The following is a 21712-nucleotide window of genomic DNA, read 5'->3' on the forward strand; positions in this document are numbered from 1 at the left end:
AAGGGGTGTGTCACTTGGACTTGGACTTTGGAAACGTCCACCTTTGGATCCACTATCCAATAGATTTAAAATTGTGTTCAACCAATTATCCAATGAGAATTGTACACCTGTTATAGGTTGACTATTTATGTGTTTGCGTTTTGTCTTTGATGGAAACACAGTAATGTTGAAATGTTTTAGTTGAAGGCTGCAAATCAGTTAGTGTGCGTCAGTCCCTTTTTCCCTTTTGGTCGGAGTTTGCTGTCCTTGAGCTGAGAGGCTCCTGTATCAACTGCATGCTGCTAGAAGATGATGCACGGAGCACCCTGTTTCGATTTGCTGGACTTGGGGCACAGAGCCACAGGGAAGTTGGAAAGTATTGGCAGCAAAAAAGCCAGCCTTTAACATTAAATTACATTTCTAATCATTCAGTGATAAATTGCCATAAGCATGAAGTTGTGTTGCTCACCATCCGAGGTGTGGTGGCTGTGGTTGTGTCTGACTGGTATCCAGTGTCCAGCCCCTCTAAGCCCAGTAACAAGGCCCTGCTGGGCCACAGCTAAAGCCTCCAGCATCGCAAACAATGGAGCGGGGCTTTACAGAGGGCTGGAGCAAACTGCTGACTGCCCACTAGTGCTAATACACCCCTATTCTGTCTTGTCTCTCTGCTGTCGCCTCTACCTCACACACACTCACACATACATACCCAATGTCTATTGCTAACTCTATGGTGGTTGGCAAAGAAAGTTCAGTGGTCCATATGTTACACACACTGATGAGATAGTCCCTCTCAACTTCTGTCTCTCTTTCTGTTGACCCCCACTGGTAATGTCCATCCCTCTCCCTCCATCCCTCTCTTCCCCAATCCTAGGGCCCCTCCACCTTCTCTCTCTCTCTCTCTCTCTCTCTCTCTCTCTCTCTCTCTCTCTCTCTCTCTCTCTTGCGTTCTTTCTATTTGTGATCCACACTGACAGTGTAGCTCGGTCTCCCGTGGGCCCAGACAGTCAAACCGAACCCCAAATCGCCTCCGACGCCCACCTGCCTCCCCGAGCTTCGCCGCCCAGCATTCCCAGCCCCACAGCCCGTGTGTGTGGGCTTGCTTCATCAGTGTGTTACCTCCATTGGCTTCTTGCTGTGGACCATGTGTGAGTGTCTGCGTGGAATATTCAGAGTCACCTGGACGCCTTCCTCCAATGCAGGTCAGGATAAATAACTGTGGACACAAAAATGTGAACATTATTGTCATATAATTAATGAATTGGATTATATAGAAAAATATATATTTTTCTCCTAATTGTCACATAGACATATTGACATACTGTGATGGCTGAGCTCAGTGAGCTACTTTTTTTAAGGTTCGGGAGTTCAAACTGTTGGGTTAGTTCAGAATTAAATAAGTACCCCTTTCTATCAAAAGTCTGACATGAGTAGAGAACCTTTTCTTTTCACAAATTTAGCCTTAAACTATTGCTTCTTTTTTTTCATGTAATATGTTTGTGAGGGGGAAAATGCAGTTCTCCTATTTTTACTCATTTTAGAATATGCTCACTGCACTGCATATACTCATCCTGCGTGCATGTGTTGGCATGCTGCACTGAATGCAATGTTTCGATTGGTAGGAAGTGGACCAGAGGGACAGTTGATCCTTGTTGCTGTCCTGGTGTTCAGCATTTGATGATAATGTGGCGATGTTCGGTCACATCTGTAACTCCTCGTGATGCTCGATAATATGACATCATGTGTGGTCTAAACATGATGAGGTTTCTAGTAGCTAACTAAGAGGTTCGGTGTCTTGTTTGCTATTAGCAGCTATGCTAGATGGCCAAAGTCATTTGCAAACGTCTGTCCTTCTGTGTTTAATTCTGTTTCATGAATGCAACTCGCACTGCATCTCTGCTTTGCTTATTCGGTTCACTAGAACTTGGGTAATTCAACACAGGGGCACAAGCTTCTATGTTGATTATCTCCCAGAGATCCATAAGTCCAACGCAGAATATATTTATATAATATAACAGTTGCATTTGGAAGTTGTTTGATGTTTTCTTATAATGCTCTATGTCCACTGCTCAGCAAGATGAGCTGACATTAAAGTCATGGTTCTGTTCATTTAATGGATATTAATCTAACATTCAGTTTGTTTTTCTGTGTTTTAATTATTTTACTTTGGTGTCAATCGGAGACATATTGGTGTAGAAGGTTTTGGATTTTGTTCAGCCATTTGCTCTGTATGCTGCCTCTCGAGGGTACAGTCAGTTTGTCAAAGGTTGTTTTGTGAAAATAGCTCCCTCTTTTTTTATGGACGTGTTGATGGTGTTGTGTGCTGCCAACTAAAAGATGTTAAAAGCAGCGGCTTGTTGTTATTAGGCTACTATTTACACTATACACAGTCATTTTAATACATTTAAATATTCCTATTTATCCCTCAACCCTTTTTTTTTACTATTAGACAAGAGGGGATGAAGACTCTTGGCAGCACATTCAATCACAGCACATTCAATCACAGCACATTCAATCATAGTTGATGATCCCATTTGTTTGCTTTTTCATGGGTATTGGCCATACTTTTTTTCTCAATTAGCCTTCTCTGCTTCCAGAAACCATCGCTTGGAGACTTGACGCTTGAGAGAAGACAGATGTACATGATTTCAAGTAGCGCAAATAAAACTGTCCCACTGCATTTATATTTCGTAGAAATCATACAATAGACCACGAATGCTGTTGCGTCTGGAGAAAGGACCTCCTCGCGTTCAGCTCCATTAATATCCAGAGGTCAGGTCAGCACCGGAAAGGCCGCTCAGTTGCAGGTCAAGGCGAAGCCGAGAGAGGAAGTGAGCATTGTGTCACTGAAAACTGTTTAGTTTATCTCGTCGAGCTGATGATTTTGAGTGATCACCCACTTCACACTGTGATTGGTCGGCTTTGCGGACGTGAAAAAGAAGCCAGGGTTTGGACCTCTTCTAAGCTTTCTCTGATCATTCTCTACATTTGTGGCACTTTTGGTGAACAACCTAGTTTAAAATTACGTCTGTCTTCCAGAAGAACGTATCGAAAAAATCGAGCATTAGTTCATAGATGAAAACATAGTTATCATGTTGATACAATGGCTGCTTTAAGGCAAAAACACAGAATGTGTTTAGACTCTCAGACACAGCATGTTTTTCAGTGTAACGCACAACCTGCTCCAGTTTCTTGGCCCATTTAAGCGCCGACGAGGGCATAGCTGCCGATTGGTGGGACCTCATGACAATCGTGCCGCCCATCCTCACCACTCCACTCTTGCTCAGTCCTCCTGGAGCTCCCCAAGTTTGTTTCTTCCGTGACTATCCTCACTCCCGCCAATAACGCGCATTCACAGACTCCTGTGCACGTCTGCCGAGCTGCCATAATATATCATAGGAGACTGTCGCTGCGGTTTCAACTTGATAGTGATGCTTTTGGTTTTAATAAAAGAGCATGTAATCCATCAGTTCAAATGAGGAAACGTGGAAACCACTGAGAGAGAAAAACAGATCTCTCTCTCTCTCCCTTTATCTCTCTCTCACTCTCTCTCTGTCTCTCTCTCTCTCTCTCCTGCCCGGCCCAGCCCTTGTTTCATGGTCCCAGGCCTCCCCCGTATCTAAATCCTGGCTTTGTGTGAGAGCTGGAGTGCAACAATGACCATGTTAGCTGACACAGTGTTGGCTGCCTGATCTGCGCTGACAGCATCCCCACACACGACCCCCACCACTCGCCTCTGCACGACTCTCTGGCAAGAGACACGTCCATTGCTCTACAGTAGGGCTGTGGGCTGGGTTCGGGGCTGGATAGTGCTGTACTGGGTCCATCGGGGGAGGAGCATTGGTCTGCAGTTGAATGTGGTTTCTAAAGCCCCGGTCTGGGTAGAGGCTTAAAGGATCTGCACACCAATGCAGGTGTTTTCCCGTATTTTGGCTAATCAGAACTCTGCTCAGGTTGCAGTTCGGTACAGTCGCCCGGAAGAAATGTTGGCGTTGTACATTTCAGCAAACCCGCAAACATGTTTAATGTCGATGTTTTTTGCATTCTGTCAGAGCACGTGACGTAGTATGTTGAGCAACCATTATTGAAAGTTATAGTATAATGAAGAGTTCAGTAATTGAGAAAGAGGAGCAGTGGATGGGTCAAACAATAACGTGACTTTCACCCAGGAGGCCGCTGTTTGGGTCCCGTGAGAAACCCTAAACATTGACTTTAGGCTTAGTACGTTAAGATGTTACGTAATGCCACCTAAGAATGTTTGCTCAGGGTGGTCAATATCATCTACGTTGTCACGTTATTCTGACACAGACCATGATGTTTTGTTGAACCTTAATGAGTTTTGTTGCCTGAACCTAAATAATCGTTTCACCACGTAGCATTGTGTGCTTCTGCAAGCGTGACACAAAGCTGATATGAAACATATTTATGAAATGACGACATGCTACGTATTCTGTGGTTTGCAAAAAAAATCAGAATCAAAATCAGTCTGGCAACTAAGTTGTGTAGTTTGGTGGAGCCATGATGATGGGAATATTGGGCGTTTACGCCGGATTTCGTGAACCACCAAGGAATGAAAACGTTGCAGGTTGTCCAGCTCTGAGATGTTGATCATGTGCAGTTTGGGTTTGTACCAACCAAGAGTCCAGAGCAGGGGTAGAGTGAGTAAAATTATGGGTGTGTGGGGGGCTTCAGTCATCTTGAATCCAAGAACTTGATTGAAAAGCTGACATTAGTGGTTCACATTGTTGACATCTCATTGCTTATTTTGTCTGAACAACACATAGAAATAAAATGAGGAACGAAATCCAGCGTTACAGAGCAGAGCCTTCAACGTTTTTGATTAACCTTTCTTTTAGTCCACTGACTTAAGCGATCATTTGTCTTCCTTTCCGCACTTCCTCAGACTTCACATCAGAACATGTTTTATTGTTTAATGCTGTGTATTAATCATTTTCTTCCAAGGGTTGGCTGCCAGCTCCACTAACGTCTTCTTTTGATAGATTAATCTCAGTTGGTAGTCTTCATCAATAAGTAATAAGACATTGTGCCTGCTGTTATCAACCACTTATAGAATATGGAGGCATCTACGCGTCATACAGTTGTGTTTGGGATTTTCTTTACAGTGTCCGTCCAACTTTTTTCATCCAGCTGAATTACTTCCACTGGAGTGAACGCCTCTCCATTTAATTTCCCCTCAGCGGGTGTGCAATTGTGTCTTGCCTTTTGCGCGTTAGTGCCACCTTTTTTTCCACTTGGGGGCAGGTGCTGAATACAAGCCTATAAATACAACGTATATGAGGCTAACACCTGTGGGTCCACTGTGTGACGAGCATACGTCCTGCTGCAGTGTCCTTGAAAGAGACACAGAATGACCACAAAGAGATGCAAAACATCTACAAAGAGACGCAAAATTGTTACATGTGGTCTCTTCTATCGTTGGTGTATAGCTCCTATGTGAGGGGGTGGGGGGGTTACATGTCTCTGCTCAGGGAGGACTTTGGCTCGCCAGCCAGTTGGTTTACTACATATCATCTGTAAGTACAGGGAGGGGAAGCAGACCGAGACATAGACACGTATACAGACTGATATGCACTGACATGTAGAAATGCAGACATGGAACATACAGAGACAAGCAGACAAACATGCACAAACGCACAACAACAGCGTGCCGCTCCACTGGAAGAAAGAGTTACACTTTTCTCTAAAATGAGATCCAAGTGCCTGCTGTTCCTATTTAAAGCCATTTGAGATCAAAATAACTTCGGGACAACATCACTTGTTGGAACGCTCGTTCAGGCATCCAAATACCGTTGGGATTTTATTAGAGCTTCTGTCTTCTGGTTTATTTTGGCTTCCAGTTTTTAAGTTAAATTGCTCAGCTGGGATGTTCAGATCCAAATCACCAACAGAAAGCTTTCTGGTGAGAAAAGCCCCTGTGTCTAATGTAACACAGCATGTCAGGGTGTTTTTATCCAAAGATGTTGAACAGAGTACTGCACATTTTTGGAAGCTGCCTTATTGGACTAATATAAGTCACTGTGGCACTCATACATGTAAACTCAGCATTATGCAGTTGGATGGTAGATGAGGAGGAGCATTACCTTTTTTTATTTTATAGCCTGTAGTCTGCATTGAAAAAAAAATGTATATCATTATGTAAATGTTGTTGCTGTAGCCAGGTCTATTTGTAAAACGTCCACTACAGTATCGCTTAAATTCCTCCTGGGAACAGGGAGAGGAGTCCCTGTATCTGTATCCCTGATAATTCTGCTGATCTCTTGCAAAAGAAGAAAAACACTTTGCCTCAAATCGTTTACAACCAGTGTACCAATTGTTTTTTAGAGCTGTAAACATATTCTATGAGATCAATCAAGTCACCTACAAGCACAGCTCTGTTTTTTTGTGCCTAAATGTCAGAGACGGAAAGTGATGGATTTCATCAAAGTTTGTTGTTGAGGCATGCTGCAGGCATCCGAGAGAGGCAGAGAGAGAAACAGAGTAGACAGAGGGTCTACTATGTCACAAACTTTGTTATCCTCTTAACATTGAGAGGCGTGCAGCCCCGCCTCTCACTGCCCTAATATGGGGGCATCGCTCTTCCCTTTCGGGCCAATCAGGCAGCTGGATGCGTCCCTCCTGTAGATGCCATGGGCTCGGGCCAGGCCTGAGGCTTCAGTGAGGGGAGCAACAAGCTGGCTGGTGACAAGGGGCAGAGGCTTTAGATAGAGGGGGGAAAGATTTTTTTTTAAATACCAAGAAGAACAAGTGAAGCAGATTATCTGAGGAAGCAGATGTGAGGGAGAGGGAGTCTTGGAGAAGAGCAGAAAAGAGAGAGAGAGGCTGAGATTTAAGCTCTGCAGGTGGAGGTCTGTCACCTTTGAACTGCTGGAGGAGGCACGCTAAGGCTGAGAATTAAGGTAGGCTGGCTGGATGTGGTTTCATGAAGTCTTTTACGCCATAGGGCTCTGCAGTGTTGCTCTGTGCAGAGAGGGAAGTAGGTGAATGAAGTCACGTTGTAAAAGTGGACTGATCGCTCACTTTCTGGAGTAGCAGCAGTGTTCATCCATCTTCAGCAGGCCATGCCTTTGTTGCTCTGGGTCCTGTGTATTTACTTTTAAATCAGCCTGAGGAACTACTTATTTTTTCTGAAATGTTTGCTGTCACGTTCGGCAGCTCAGGGCAGCAGCTCCCCTGAGCTGCCGAGAGCTTTGCAGAGTGGTTTGTGTAGCAGCCTGCGGACACCACACTGCTGACATTGGGAGAGCAAAACAAAAGCATGCTGTTTAAAACGCAAAGACAGTTTTAGTAAGACAGCTGCCGCTTGTGTTTATTCCAACGTGCCAGTTGCTGGTTCCAAACACTTGAGTATTCACTGGGCTTATGGGAACTATTTGCAGTGTGGCATGCCACTATGACTCAAAGTTTATAAGAGTGTTTTGTAACATGACCCGGGTCAAATAACACTTGAAAATTATTTGTAGCATTTATTTAAAACTTTTGGTATGCCAGGTGGGTGACTCCCCTCACGACACTGGACAACACAAGTATCACAACGTTTAGAGAAAAGCACCTAAACTCTAATTTCTCACAATAATAGCGTCTAAAAATAAGTTGAATTGGCCTCATGCATGGCTGACAGAGCTGCTGGTGGCCGTACGCGCTCATGTCAAATAACCCCTGTCTGAATGTTACACACCGGCGACAGCTGCGCTGTGATGGTCATAGGATCTGCAGCTCCACCAGCCCGGTATGTATGTTGGCCCAAAGTGGGCACAGAGGAAGTTCAAGCCAAAGCACACCCACTCTGTGATGGAGAACCACCAACACATGTGTGGATAAGGGGTTACATAATGCACGGGCTGGGTCATATTTGGGCCACCGATACTGGTGCTTTCAATATATCAAATGTATACCAAACCAATCTCAAAGGCAGATTCTACTTCTACAACACATTCTCTCTCCCAGCTCGCTACATACCGACGCTTGGTCCGTCGGCATCAGGGATTGGCGCACCAGGTACCCCTTTAGTACCCCTTCATTTTCAACGTGTTGGGACAGCGTGTCAATATACTTATACTTAAAGGTATTTCACGAGTTGGGAGTGACAACCTGTTGACTTTTTTTACAACTTTTGCTCCGGTTAAGTGTTTTTCTTTCCTTTCTTATCAAAACAAATCCCCATTTAGCTCTTTAAAACGGATATCTCCATTAGTTCAAGAGAACAGGTTTGAATTGATACTGTTTTTTGCTGAAGATGATTTATTGCCCTAGTGTTAAGTCCTACTGTATCAGTATCAGACAGTACTGAGCTTAAAACTCAATACTAACACTTCTTTTACAATGTCAGCTACTGAAATTCCAGTAAACGTGCCAGCATCAGCACAGACAGGCAACAGGCAGCAGTGAGCTGCGTGGTAAACAATTTACGTGGTAACAAAACGGTATAAATACTGTGAAGCTATTATAAGGTTCTAAGGCCATCAGATTCCAATAAAATTTGTCCAACAAGTGTCCATGCCCGACAGTGTGTTCTAATCTAATCTAAACTAACCACATCTTGTTCTCAACCTACAGTATTGCAATTTTGGCTCAATATCTTTTGACACTTGATTGCTTTAATATTATTATTATTATTATATTCCAGTTACCTGAATGTACATTTTACACAGCGTAATTATATGTACAGAAGCTTGGCTGCAGAATCTAGTCGTTGTTTGTATTTACTTATTCAACATATTAGAGCATGCTCTAATACGTTGTTGATGTCTCTCCGTCATAGTAATGGTCGCTGCCAAACTGCTCTTTACTCCAGCAGGTCTAAATGGAGGCTAGTAACTGAACTCGCCTCTAATTCTGTCCATACAGACTGTGATAAGGATCACAGGTCTGATGCTGCAAATAAAGTCATCGGTGTCAAACTCTTGTGGCATTTTGTTGTTGTGGACACTCTAATAGAAAGTAGTATTTTGAGGTAGTGTGTTGCAGGAAGATGTGACGGAAACGCAAAAGCAGCAGGTAGGATTTGTGTGATGAGCCGAGAGTAGCTGGCGTCAAAAGTGAAATGATGGACGATTATAGCAGTTTCCTGGCGACAGACTTTGGGTGGTGGTGGTTGCCGTTGTGGGTGTGGCTAATTTTAGACCGGGAAGTAGGGTGAAGAGTCGATTGGGCAGTTCGGGAGGGAGACCTCGAGAGGAAACAGCGCTTGACGTACGTACGAGGGTGAACTTCCCACAGAGTACACAGAGCGTAGACGGGAGGACTTTGCAGGAAGGAAGACTCATGTAAACAAGTCGCTAATGCACAGAAACAGTTCATATCTGAGATTTAAATTAATTTCATTGATTCCCAAACTGAAAAATACAGTTCTTAGCTGTGGCTATTTTTGTTTATCCTCAAGTGACCTTGTGATGTCTCTCACCATGTGCCGAGTGTATCTGTCAAGAAAATCTCTGTTTCCTGTTTGCGTGGAGGCATTTCCTGTCCAAAGCGGGTGTGTCTGGTTTTGTCTGATGTCTCTAATGACCTGGAGACATGGAGCGATTTATCACACAAATCTTGACCATTATGCTGTTTATCAAAAGTGGCTCACAGCAGCAAGCGCCTCCTAAATGTTGGTGTGTCATTGTCCTGTTGTAGCCTCTGAACTCCGCAGGCTTTTCCCCCCCTCTCTTGCTGCAGTGGAGCAGCACAATTTGATTGAATATTATGCTTTCATTCACCTCCTGAATGCCATTTTGCTTGTATGCCTGTATAAGAGGAGCGTATGCTGGGACTGTCCCACTTCCCGACAAATATCTTTCAAACACTATCCTTCTGTCCTATTAAGACGGTCAGATAGCAATCTACAATAGCACGGCCATGGTTCGTGCATAAGTGCATACATGTGCATAAACGTACACTTCGGGGTTGAAAATATGCAACAGCTGAGCCGGTGACTCACAGATGATTGTACTAACAGTGCAAACAACCACAACAGTGCAGACAGAGCTAACAGTGTTAACCTGAAGGGGGAACCGGAGGGGGAGATCTACGCTTTTGCAATGGCCCTGTGGGGTCAGGACATCAAGCTGTGAATGTCATATAGAGAACCTTTAAAATTAGTTTCTTTGAATTCAAATACAATATCGCACTGACCAGAAGTCATGATCATACTTTATTTCATCCTCTTCTCTTGATCACTGATTCTCGGCAGCAGCTAGAAAATGAGTTTGAGCTTGTGAATGATATATGTGTATATATGTTTCACTAATATCTGATTGGTTGGCGGTCTAGAACCGGCCCTCGTTACAGATGAACATAAAAATTGCATTTTCAGTGGTACTCCATTATGATACCACAGTTGTATTACCACAAACCATCTCACTTGGTTAAATACAGTGTAACACAAGTCCCCCTTTGTATAAAAGGGTCCATTTTCAGTTGCTGACTTGCAGCCATTCGGTCCATCATGTAAACCTGTCCATTTAAAATTCCAAGACATTATGTAACCGTTTTCCCAGGCTGTTGTACTCCTCATGGCATATCAACTGACCTTCACTGTATCTGTGTAAAGTTAAGCCAGTGGAGTGTCTCTCCAGAAACATGACCTTGTTAGTTATTATTCACAGACCTCATTGTAAACAATCCAATACTGCAGTTACTAATAAAAAGTCCCTCATAAAAACTGTTGACGGAGGTGAGATTCTTTTCACTTTCATTGTGGAGGCAGAAACTTCAGAACCTCCACAAATAACACCACAGCTATCCGAATGGCTAATCGATTGATTAATTAATTGGTTATATGTTTTTTCTTTTGTAATTTGACCTGACCCTTTAACTGTAATCTTTCCTTACACTGCCAACATGTGCTTGGGATTCATTCATGTTGGAGAGGTGTTGACGACGTGGTGACGATTGGACGGTTAATTTTTTGGGGGTGAAAAAATTTCAGAAAATCTATCAAAGAGACAACGTTATCCCGCTTATACACATTCATTTCTAGCTTGACTGTAATGTATTCATAACTAAAAATAACAGCACATGGTATAAACATGTCCTTTCACTTTTCCTGCTCTTTTTTGTTTTGTTTTTGTCACATTTTGCCTTTATTGGGAATTGTATGTCCCCGTCACCTCTGCTGTCCCCACAATTACCCATGACTCCCACTCATTTTTTTACCTCATCACATCTGTCCAATCTTCTTTGTGCCCATGTTCTTAAAGCCAATTGTTGGATGCTGCTCATTGAGATGCAGTCATTCTGCTTTATTATGGACAATACATATTGTCATACATATCCAATTGATCTTACCATGTGACTGAATGTACATACTTCACACTGAACTTGTATACAGTTCTGAGCAAAAGATTTTCAATTAATGCATTTTAAGTGAAAAATCTTTTTTTTTGCCACCACTCTCAGAATAAACTAGTGATACTGATCTTTAAATGGCAGAGTGTTGTTTAAGGACTGGTGTATTTTGTTGATGTGTTTTCAGCCCGTCTGGTCTCTGGAATAGAAGCAGTTTTCCTCCTCCGGTCTTGTGACTGCCCTAAAATTAGATCCAATACGGTTTGTGTTATGTACTCGGGCTGCCACCAATTGTGAAAAAGTGTTGTGGTATTTCCTATTTGTGTGTGTGTGTGTGTGTGTGTGTGTGTGTGTGTGTGTGTGTGTGTGTGTGTGTGTGTGTGTGTGTGTGTGTGTGTGTGTGTGTGTGTGACTTTGGAGAATCATTCAGTATTGACGCCCTCGTCTGATAGGGAGGGATGGACCCTCTAATCCGGGTCTCTCGTTCCAGTTCCTGTTTCTTACCAGCAACATTTCAGAAGTTGACCCTTCCTAAACCCCGGTTGTCCAAGGAATAAAAAACATTGCAGTTTGTGTAAGAAAGTCTGCTGGTCTTCCTTACACAACCGTGGAACCATTTTTATTTATATGGCAGCATTACACGATCTGCCTCTTTCTCTCTGTTCTCTACTGACTCCTAAAACTATCCGTAGCTGCAACCTTCATTCTTCAAACCCGCACTATTTTTTGGTGGATGTGGTTTTTAGAGTTTTTGCACCTTGCACATCTTGGTCATCATTGAAACTAGAGGCTGGAAGATTGTAAAAACAGGATTAAGGACTATTTGACCACTGAATGTCCATGTGGATGAACATGGTGGGTGGTGGGGACCATGATGTTGGAGCACATACCTAGCAAGGCATCTATCTCCAGATGGCTGGACCGGTCCTTCTCACTAAGAGAGAATTATCACCTTGTGTTACTTTCAATTCTTGGAGAAAACTTCTTCATTCATTAAAACGGGGTGTTACAATTTTAAGCTGTCTATTTTTCGCTCGATGACTTTAGTAACAAGCATATCAAATCTACTCACAACAACTTAATCCGGCTCCTGTTAGACAGACTGCAGAGTGCCTGACAGCACCAGCGAGCGCTGCTTTCTGGTTTCTTCTCAGATATTTTCTAACTCAGAGTCTATTGTGAGAGCAGTTAGGCAGCAAAAACGGAGACTCTATAGCTGAATGGCGTTCTGCATCTCACCCATGACAGTATTAGGAATTCAAACTTGTACCAATGGGATAGATGATTATTGACATATAATTAAGCGTGGAGCCTCCCAAGCAGGAAGAAAACCAAGCTTTTACTTGATTTTTATTTTTTATTTAGCCTCCTGGAGATGTTTTGTGACTTTTGTCACTTGAATCCTTGTTAGTCTTTTATTTATTTTCCTATGAGTTTAAATTTGCTCTTCACAAGCCTTTTTTTGATGGGCCCTCTTTTTGGTTTAGCCAAAAGGGTCAACAGGGGAGTGGGATATAAATGTTTCTGCTCTATCAAATACAGTCAAAGGACCATTTGTCAAAAAAAAGTGTATTAAATCAACTCGCCTTCAAAGACTTTTCAGTGTACCACACCCTTAATGTTTGATAAAACCTGCAGTTTCTTTCCCCCTCCGTATTTCCTACTCTGTATCACATTAAGACAATACAGAACACGCTTACCGCTGAGATGGAGAGTGATACAGAATCCCACTATTACATATTCTACGACATGTGGATCGGGACAGTCATCCGGCGTGTGGAGGTCTGCAGGTGTGCGGGTCTGATCTATAATAAGACTGGGCTGTGAGGCATTTCAAATCTTCAACTCCTCCTCCCCTACCATTCCTCCATTCCTCCTCTCCGTTCAGGGAGTGCCACCTCAACCACCTGCTGCCGTCCGTCCGTCCCACAGAGCTGCAGTTTAAAGCTGCTGTCAGGTGCTCAAGCCTAACTCTAGCTGATAATCCTATTTTTACTTGAACTGAAATATTCAGTTTTTCTCTAAAGGACCTTTAACTCGAGAAACTTTTCATTTTTATTTGAAAAAACATGTTTGTTAACTGAAAACTACTACTACTGATGACGAAAGATATTGCTTTTTTGTGGATGAAAAATGTACAGACACATTGTCATTCATAACCATAACTGTTGAGTTTACTTATTTGCACCTGTTGTTGCTGCACTGATTCCAAGCTTGTCACTCAGCACCAAAATAATAGTTGGAACGCCTGGATCTCAACACGGCTGGCTGAACATCTATGTTTGGCGAGTATGTGACCTAAACTCAATTTGCTAGTGAAACAATGTGACCGAATATCTGAACTTTAAATGAGTAATGTAATGTCGGATGGGTAAAATCTCAGTGCTCAGTGTCCAGAAGTAGATATTTATCATTTTGCAGCTTGGGCAGAAGCCTCCGACAATGTTATGAAACGGTTGTGGTTAAGGTTGTTACACATGCTTCACACACAATGGTTAACATTGAAGTGTGTAAATAACGAAACAGATGTGGTTAAAGTTGTAAAACGGTCTGAACATTGAAACACGTAGTTTACGTGAAATGTGCATAGTTGGCGTAATGTGTGGTTAACGTTGTGAAACGGTGGCCGTTAGGTCCAGGCAACCAAACCGCTTGGTTTCAGAGCGCCATTCCTCTGAAAATATTATAATTACACAGATTTGTTTACATTGGAGTTAGTTGCAAGCTCAGCACGTGTCGTACAGACACCTGAATTTACTTATATTGTGTGTTCGGGGTGTTTCTGGGCATCAACCTTTTTTTAAATGTAGCAACCAGGTGCCATATTGTTAGCATGCATCTAGAGGAAGCTACAAAAATGGCGGACATGGCACTGATAAATAGGGAATCAAAGCGAAGCAAAACTAAGCCCTTTCCAAAACCCGAGGGAACCTGGAGTATTGGCGAGGAGGGGCCTACTTTGAATGTTGGGTTTACAGATCGCAATTACTCAGAGTTGGTGATCTACCAGGAGATCAGGGAGGGTTTTGACATCTCCGTTCTCATCACTTAAGAGTGTATCACTTCATGCACAAGGGGTTCATCTCTTTGAAACATTTTCTATTCCATGAACGCCCGTCTCCGCTCCTGTGACTGATACATTGATGGCCGTGCAGAAGTAATGTGTGTTATGTGTTCTTGTGACCTGCTGGACACCAGATAGCTCTGACCCACCCTCAAAGGCATGACATCCATGCTGACAATTCACATGTCCAAACACACGGATGGGCTTTCTCTCCAATACACACACAGCTGAGCTGAGGCAGTTAAAAAAAAAAAAAAGGGATCACATGAAGGCAGGACTGTGAGGAATGGGATTACTGGGGAACACAGTGACAGAAAGCCAAGTGATTTACTACAAGAGATATATTCAAGCTCTCTTCCAGCTAATCTGAATTAAAGAGGTTATTTTTGTCATTGATGCTGCGAACTCTGCTTCATCGGTTCCGGCACCTTGGCTGCTTTTATAGCTCTCTGTGGTGATTGGTGGATGGATATCAAGCTTGGCAACCTTGAATGTCTGAGTGGACATCAAAGCATTAGGAAGCCAGCCATGGAATCTGGTCATTAATCTTGTCCCAGTCTGGACCGCGTTACTGTATTTGGCTGCACCAATTAGCGAGCCCTAAATCAGTGTGGCGGCATGGCTTTTACACAGTGACGCACTGTATATCTTGTGATTGTGACTGCCGTCAGCTACACTTTGTTTTAAGACCGTAGGAAACTTGCACATATTTGCAGCAGCTATCTGGGTATCTGTCTTTGGTGGCTCTCTTTTAGTGAGAATGTTTACTATTTGTCTCCTGGCATCACTTTATTCAACATATGTATTTTAAGTCATGGTCAACTGGCTGCTGCTGCTGTCTGTTTTCAGCGGTTTCACTGGAATTCTCTTCTGGTTTCTTCTCTCAAGACCCAAATAGAACCGCATAAAAAACAATTCTACTCTTTCTGCTTCTTTTATCTTCACTATTTTATAAAACATCCTGTTTCGTGGGAGAGACAGCCAACTGGACTTTAAAATGCAACATACTTGTCAACTAAAATTGATAGGCTTCCAAATGTCTTATTTTTGCAGTGAACTGCATAGTTACATTTTTGGTTGTTTGGACAATGTCACTACGTTCATGGATGTTTTGGGGCAGTTTTGAGTAGTCATGTAATCTGTACACATACAACACTCTGTCCTTTTAGACTCTTCGATTAGGAAGAACATACCCAAACAAAAAACTTTAACAGGGGAAAACAAATGGAAGAAACCTCACGGAGAGTAACTGGTGGGGGCTTCCTCTCCCAGGACGGACAGACGTCCGGTAGATGTCGTGTGGACCAAAAGTACCACTGGTTTCCTAAAATTGTCGGAATGGAGTCTTTGGACACTTTGGATGGTTTGGGCTCAGGTGGGTTTCAGGCAGCCGATGCAGAGACATGACCAAGACGGTGGAAAGAATCTAAAGACCGCCGTCCCAGAAGCTTCAGACTGACGACCCATGTCACGACAGCAGACGCTTCAAGTGCACATGCTCGTCATGAACACACCTCCTTAGGAATGCTACTGGAGCTTATTTACTGTCAGATGATACAGCCCTCTTTAGGAGCCCAGTGTCTTTACCCTGCGTTTACCTTATGTGTCGAATGTCCGACGAAACAAAACGTATTGAAAGTGTTGAATGTTATATTTATTTAATTTTTTGTATTGTATTGAATTTGTTTATACCGCTCGCTCTATATAACAAATACTGAGATCGTCATAGTTTCAGAAATGAGATGTAGAATCATAGGCAACACAAGGTCAGACTAAAGAAACAAATCAGCATACTTTCTGAAAGAAAAAAAAACAACCATCACAGTATAAAGTTGCAGTAGCATGTTCAAATATTGCTTTTTCTGTGTCTCTTTTCTGTCTTCTTTTCTTCTTTCAAGCAGTTTGAGGTGTTAGTGTAATCGAATTTAATGAATGAATTTAATTGAGTCAGTTAAATTAATTCAGCCAGTTCAGGAAATGGCTTTCCACCCTTATTTTCTTGTCTGACTCTCGTATGCAATATGATGAGAGATCTAATCAGTAAGCTATTACAAAATCAACAGAATAACCTAAATTGTTTTTTGTTTCTTTTCTGTTTCAGACTCTGACAGAGACCAAGAGGACAGCCATGTTTTCAGCCAGACCAGAGACCAAGCCGTAAGCACACATGACCCTCTGCTCATGCAAACGCACAACCCAACCACGCTACATGTCGTTCTTCTGCCACAACAATAAAGTCTCCATCAGTATTCAAAGAGAAGGAGATGCTAAATGTTTTATGTCTGTGTTCTCAATCCCTTTTTAAAAGTGCCATCTGTCACCCAATAGTAACACGCTGCACTTCAGCTCTGAATGTGGAGACAACACTTTTAACTCAGTGGAGCGATTCTTTTATGGGAATGTGGTTTGAAGACTGAAATGAGGGTCGACAGATGTTGCCGTTTAGTTTTCTGCAGAATAATTGACTTTACCGTGTTATTACACTTATTATACTTAATGAAAAGAGTTGTGCATTATTGTTTTAATGTAAGCGTAACTCCATATACAGGGTGCTAAATCTTTCTATCTTCAGAGCTGTGTGTGTGTGTGTGTGTGTGTGTGTGTGTGTGTGTGTGTGTGTGTGTGTGTGCGTGTGCGTGTGTGTGTGTGTTGGTAGATTTTCACAGAGAATGTGTAACTGATGCTGTTTGTCAAAAGGTTAAAAAATGGGTTATTTGGTTGTTGATATTGAATCCCAATGAGTCTCTTTAAAAAAAAAAGCATTACATGGAATAATTATGGCAGTTGTTCTTTTGAGGAGTTTAGCTCACAATCTGCTCCAGAGAACATGTGGTTGGTTAAGTCGGAGGTCACGGCGGCCTGACAACAGGTGAAGTGCTAACACAGGATGTTTTTACAATATTAACGATGCGAGGGTTTAAGAAGCATTGGAGGAAGGAGATGTGGGAAGCTGGGACATGGCGTGTTTCCTCCAGAGAGGAGGCAAGAGGTAAAAGAAAGGGGGGGAAACCAGCGGAGAAACTGTGGAAAACACACGTTACAAATAAAAACACACGATAATAATGATAGTAAAGTTTCTGGAGGATCTATTGTATTATATCGATTAAATAAGATATAGGAGATAAATAACTATCCTTCCACCCCTAGTCTCCCAGTGAGAGAACTGTGTCCCAAATCATGAAGTAACCCAAAAGGAGAGAAGACTTTAAAAAAAAGACATGTTGTTGCTGCCTCTGTGCTCTGACTGAAGTTTCCTCACTACATCCTCAGGTTTTAGTAGGTTGGTAGCAACGCATGTTCAGCATACTGAGTATCTCAGAGAACAACAGCTTGTATTTCCTTTTTTCAAGCGGCATGAGCCTCACGTGCACACCGTGACTTACATTCAAACCTGGGGAGCCTGGCACTCCGGTTGCTTCACCGGAGTCGTGAATGTCAGCAGTTGCTGTGAAATAAATTCACGCCCCTGGGTCCCCGTGTGCTTTAGATTCCCCCAGAAGTCGCAATGGAGGCACAGTTGATCTTGTTCGTTAAAGTTCAAGGGTAAATAAAACCCCACCGAGAAAAAAAAAAGCTGCTGCGTGAATGTTTCAAAGTGACCTAATGCCATCTTCTGCTGTGTGGGGCAGGTGAAAGACAAGAGGCGGTCGCCCCCCTCTAACAGATCCCCCTCCGCCCAACAACGCAACCCTCACCACAGCGGCTCTGCAGACGAACAGGAGAGCCCTGAGAGAGTGGTGAGACACACACACACAAACACACACTCTGCATGATTTAAAACACTACTACAAACACACACATACACACACACCTACATACCTACACACACACACATACACACACAAACACACACACACACACACACACACACACACACACAAGGGAACCCATTCACACATACATGCATCTGCAGGGTTGTTAGTGTGCCCATAAAGGTGTGAAGAAATACGTCTCACGAAGAAAAAGCAATAAAATGAAATTCCAGGTCACGTGGTGCTGAAGGTCTGCTCAAGTATTGTAGTTAACTGGAATAATTACTTGGTTGTGTGTGCAACCAAGTAATTGCCACAATCTTTCAATTCCCCATTTCTGTTTTCTTTTATTTATTTATCGAGAAAGTGCTTTGTGCTGGCTGAGAGACGAAGTGAATCAGTCTGTCTGACGCCATTTTGGATGATGATGTTTGCAAATGGCGGCTCTTGAGAGGTCAAAAGACCGAGCTTGACAACCTCACAGTGATGACAAGATTCCAGGAAGTCACCGCTCCCAACCAAGAAATAGTTTTTCCAAGCACCAGGGACCCTTTAGAAAACCTCTTACTGCAGCAAGGGTCTGACAGTCTGCCCAGCGCAGCCCTGGTTCCGCCTTCCTTCACACCAGTGAGCCTAGCAACACGGCCTGGGTCTCCAGCGGCGTGGTTTTGGTGCTGGCTCCCAGCGGAGGAAGAGCTCCATCTCCCCACCAGAGAGGCGCGGCGGTCTGGTCTCTGCCGGAGGCCACGCTATGAGCCTGAACTGAAGGAGTTTCTGCATTAACCTGCATTGGGACTGACATTGTGACATCAGCAGCCACAAGTCGGGCCCATACAATCCGGAATCCGGATCACAATAGTCCCCGTCGGATCTGCTGAGGTCATTACCCAGCACATAAACAACCTCGCATTTCTCCGAGCTCAGCACAGATGCCAGTCGCGGCCCTTTCATGGTGCAGCAGCGACCGCCAGCTGCTGGACACAAAGTTAACAACAAAAAGCATTTGAATGTGGCAAGTCTGAAACCAGCTGCAGGTGTCATTGTAACCCACATTCACGGACTAAAAAGTAGCATGTTAGCGCTTGTGAAGCAAAGTCGGTGTCCAACAGAAACGCCAGTGTACAGACCAGTGTTCCCTCTAAGCTGTGTGCGTGCGCGGACGCGCAGGCCAGTCGAAGTGGCCGCGCAATAGATTTTTCAGACCGCACAAAAGATTTTTTTTCAGGGGTTAAAAATCTTTTTTGCACCAGTGTTTCTGAGATAGGAGTGAGCCATCTTCACAATAATAAGATCTTTGATGTGACGTGGCGAGTCTTCTTGGCCAATCAGCGTCCCGTTTCTCGACATGCGCTCTCTGTACCTCTGCTACCGCTCTGCCTCCGTTGGCACCCCCCACCCCCGCTGTCCTCCTCCGGGCGCCACGAGTGAAGCTCGCCCAGAGCGCCACATGAGCTAGGGCCGGCGCTGTTTAGGCTACTCTTGGCGGGCCCTGCTCCAGCAGTTATAGGCTACCATGGCAAAAAGAAAGACGGGTAGGTGCCCCAGAAAAAGCTCTGCCTAACGTTCAAACATGAGTGGCTAGATGAAATAGTCCAAACTGACACAGGTAGGATGAAACTTTCAGACATATTTAAATATGAAGAATATGAAGTTATTAAATTGTTTATATAGGCTACCTTTAGGAAAAATTACACCATGTCAATTTTATAGGCCTATAATTATTGTTAAGCACTGCATTAGCATTTTTCTTTCAATGAAGTTCAACTTAAATGTTGTACCTGAGAAATGACTAAACACCTTTGATACTTTTATTTCTTTATATATATATCATTATCAGTCATAACCAGTGAACCAGTCATAACCTCCCCTTATTGAAGTTCAACAACGATCCTTTAAGTTCAACTAAACTGACTGGTAAAACACCATCATTAAAATGTTTCCAAAGTCCAGACATTATAAAGGATATTGAATAAATATCAACCTTGTATACATATTGATGCATTTGCTGTCATCTCTTTGAATCCCCTATGGCTTGTGGTCATTTTCGGCAGGTCGCGTGGTTGTGAATTGCTCACAGTGCTGAAATGTGCGCTCAGAAAAAACAACAGACGCTGAGGGTTAAAGGGAGATGTAGAACATTAGAGAACATCTAACATTATTATAATTCCTGTTGACATAATACATCACCCTTATTTTGTGACAATATTCATTATGGGGTTGCATGAATATATGAATGCCTGAACTTTTTGTGTTAGTTGAATATTGTGGAAATGTTATTACATAAATATGTTTAATTTAAAGATGTTACAAAGATCTATGAATATTTGCTTCACTGTGGTTTCAAATGCAACACCTTGCTGTATATGGACTTTTTAATTAAATAAAGGATGCTAAGAAACTTGCAAATTGTAGCTCAAAGTGCATTACAAAATAGAAACAACAGTTCAAATATTAAAATACATTTTAATATCACCAAACTAAAATAATAAACTCTTAAACTTTTCATTTTAAAAATAAAATAAAGATAATTTTCAGAACCACTTTTACCATCATCATTTTAATAATTGTAATCCTCTAAGATTGCCCGCTAATGTATATATTAAAGAAATGCAGGTGGAGTTCTAATAAGAGAGTCGAGATAAAAGCAATGAACCCCAAATACAATTGGCGATGACATTTAAACGACGCTTTTTTAACCCTAGTTTGGTTGTTTCTGTGTTGTTCTTTTGGCTTTATGACGTTCACTCACACTGCTCATCCTCTCACCCATGTCCGCGGTGTCTGTGTTGTCTGCAGGTGCAGAAGGAGAAGCTCCATGCAGAGCTGAAGCAGGTGTTGAGTCAGAAGAGAAGTCATCTGAGAGAGTCCACCTGCCAGCTGGCCCAATCAGAGATGGACTCCAAGCCCACAGACGAACAGACAGTAAGCAGCAGTCTGATGAACACTATATATATAACGATGAAGTATTGATTACTCTAGTTTGTATCGGTGGTTGATCAGCGACCGGAGATTATAGTTTTAACCGCCATCACTAATGTTGAAGTTGATGTCACTCCACTGGTTGATATAGTTCAAAGTTTCCTTCTATGGCTCGAGTTGTTTGCTCGGCTCAGTCACTGGAAAACTGGATGTACTCCAAGAATAGAGTGACCTTTTCTCCGTGACAGCTTAATGGAGCAAATGGATTCAGAAGTAAAGTGACAAATAACTTCACAGTAAATTCTGCACTCACTCAAGCAAGCGAAGCAAGATATAAGACACATCCAAAGCCCTCGTGCATCTAATCTATTTACCCAGAAAATAAAAAAAGTGAAACGCAAGACAGAAGAACATTCAGTTTGTTTTGATAGGTTGATGTTTTTTTTTTGACTGTTTTAAATTCTTCCCTTATAATTCAGACTAGTGTAAATATTCAGTGTCCCTGGTGATTTGGATCAGGCACTCTCATTTTGTGATGCAACAAAAAAAAACAGTGACTTTAAACTTAAAAGTCTTAAAATTACTTAAAATATGTACCGCTGCTGACATGTGCTGATCGAGTTGTCTAGTCACTCTAGTCCTTAGTTGATACAACCCTTAAATGAAATGCATAATACATTTTATCACTCACACAAAATGTGGAAAATCA

The 21712-nt window shown here is 42.7% G+C and overlaps 1 protein-coding gene across 1 annotated transcript in view; it reads left to right on the forward strand.

Moving 5' to 3' along the window:
• Positions 1–1120: 1120 nt before the first annotated feature.
• The window catches only part of prx (periaxin), a gene marked incomplete at its 5' end in the record, with an annotated part of 40543 nt that continues 19951 nt past the window's right edge, over positions 1121–21712 (forward strand). Inside the window, 4 exons of the mRNA XM_079224847.1 lie at positions 1121–1178; positions 16434–16489; positions 17962–18069; positions 20881–21006. Of these exons, the coding sequence (XP_079080973.1) occupies positions 1121–1178; positions 16434–16489; positions 17962–18069; positions 20881–21006 (348 nt within the window). The remainder of the gene's footprint in view (positions 1179–16433; positions 16490–17961; positions 18070–20880; positions 21007–21712) is intronic.

The sequence above is a fragment of the Taurulus bubalis genome (genome assembly GCF_910589615.1).
Source record: "Taurulus bubalis genome assembly, chromosome: 10".
In the NCBI taxonomy this organism is placed as follows: Eukaryota; Metazoa; Chordata; class Actinopteri; order Perciformes; family Cottidae; genus Taurulus; species Taurulus bubalis.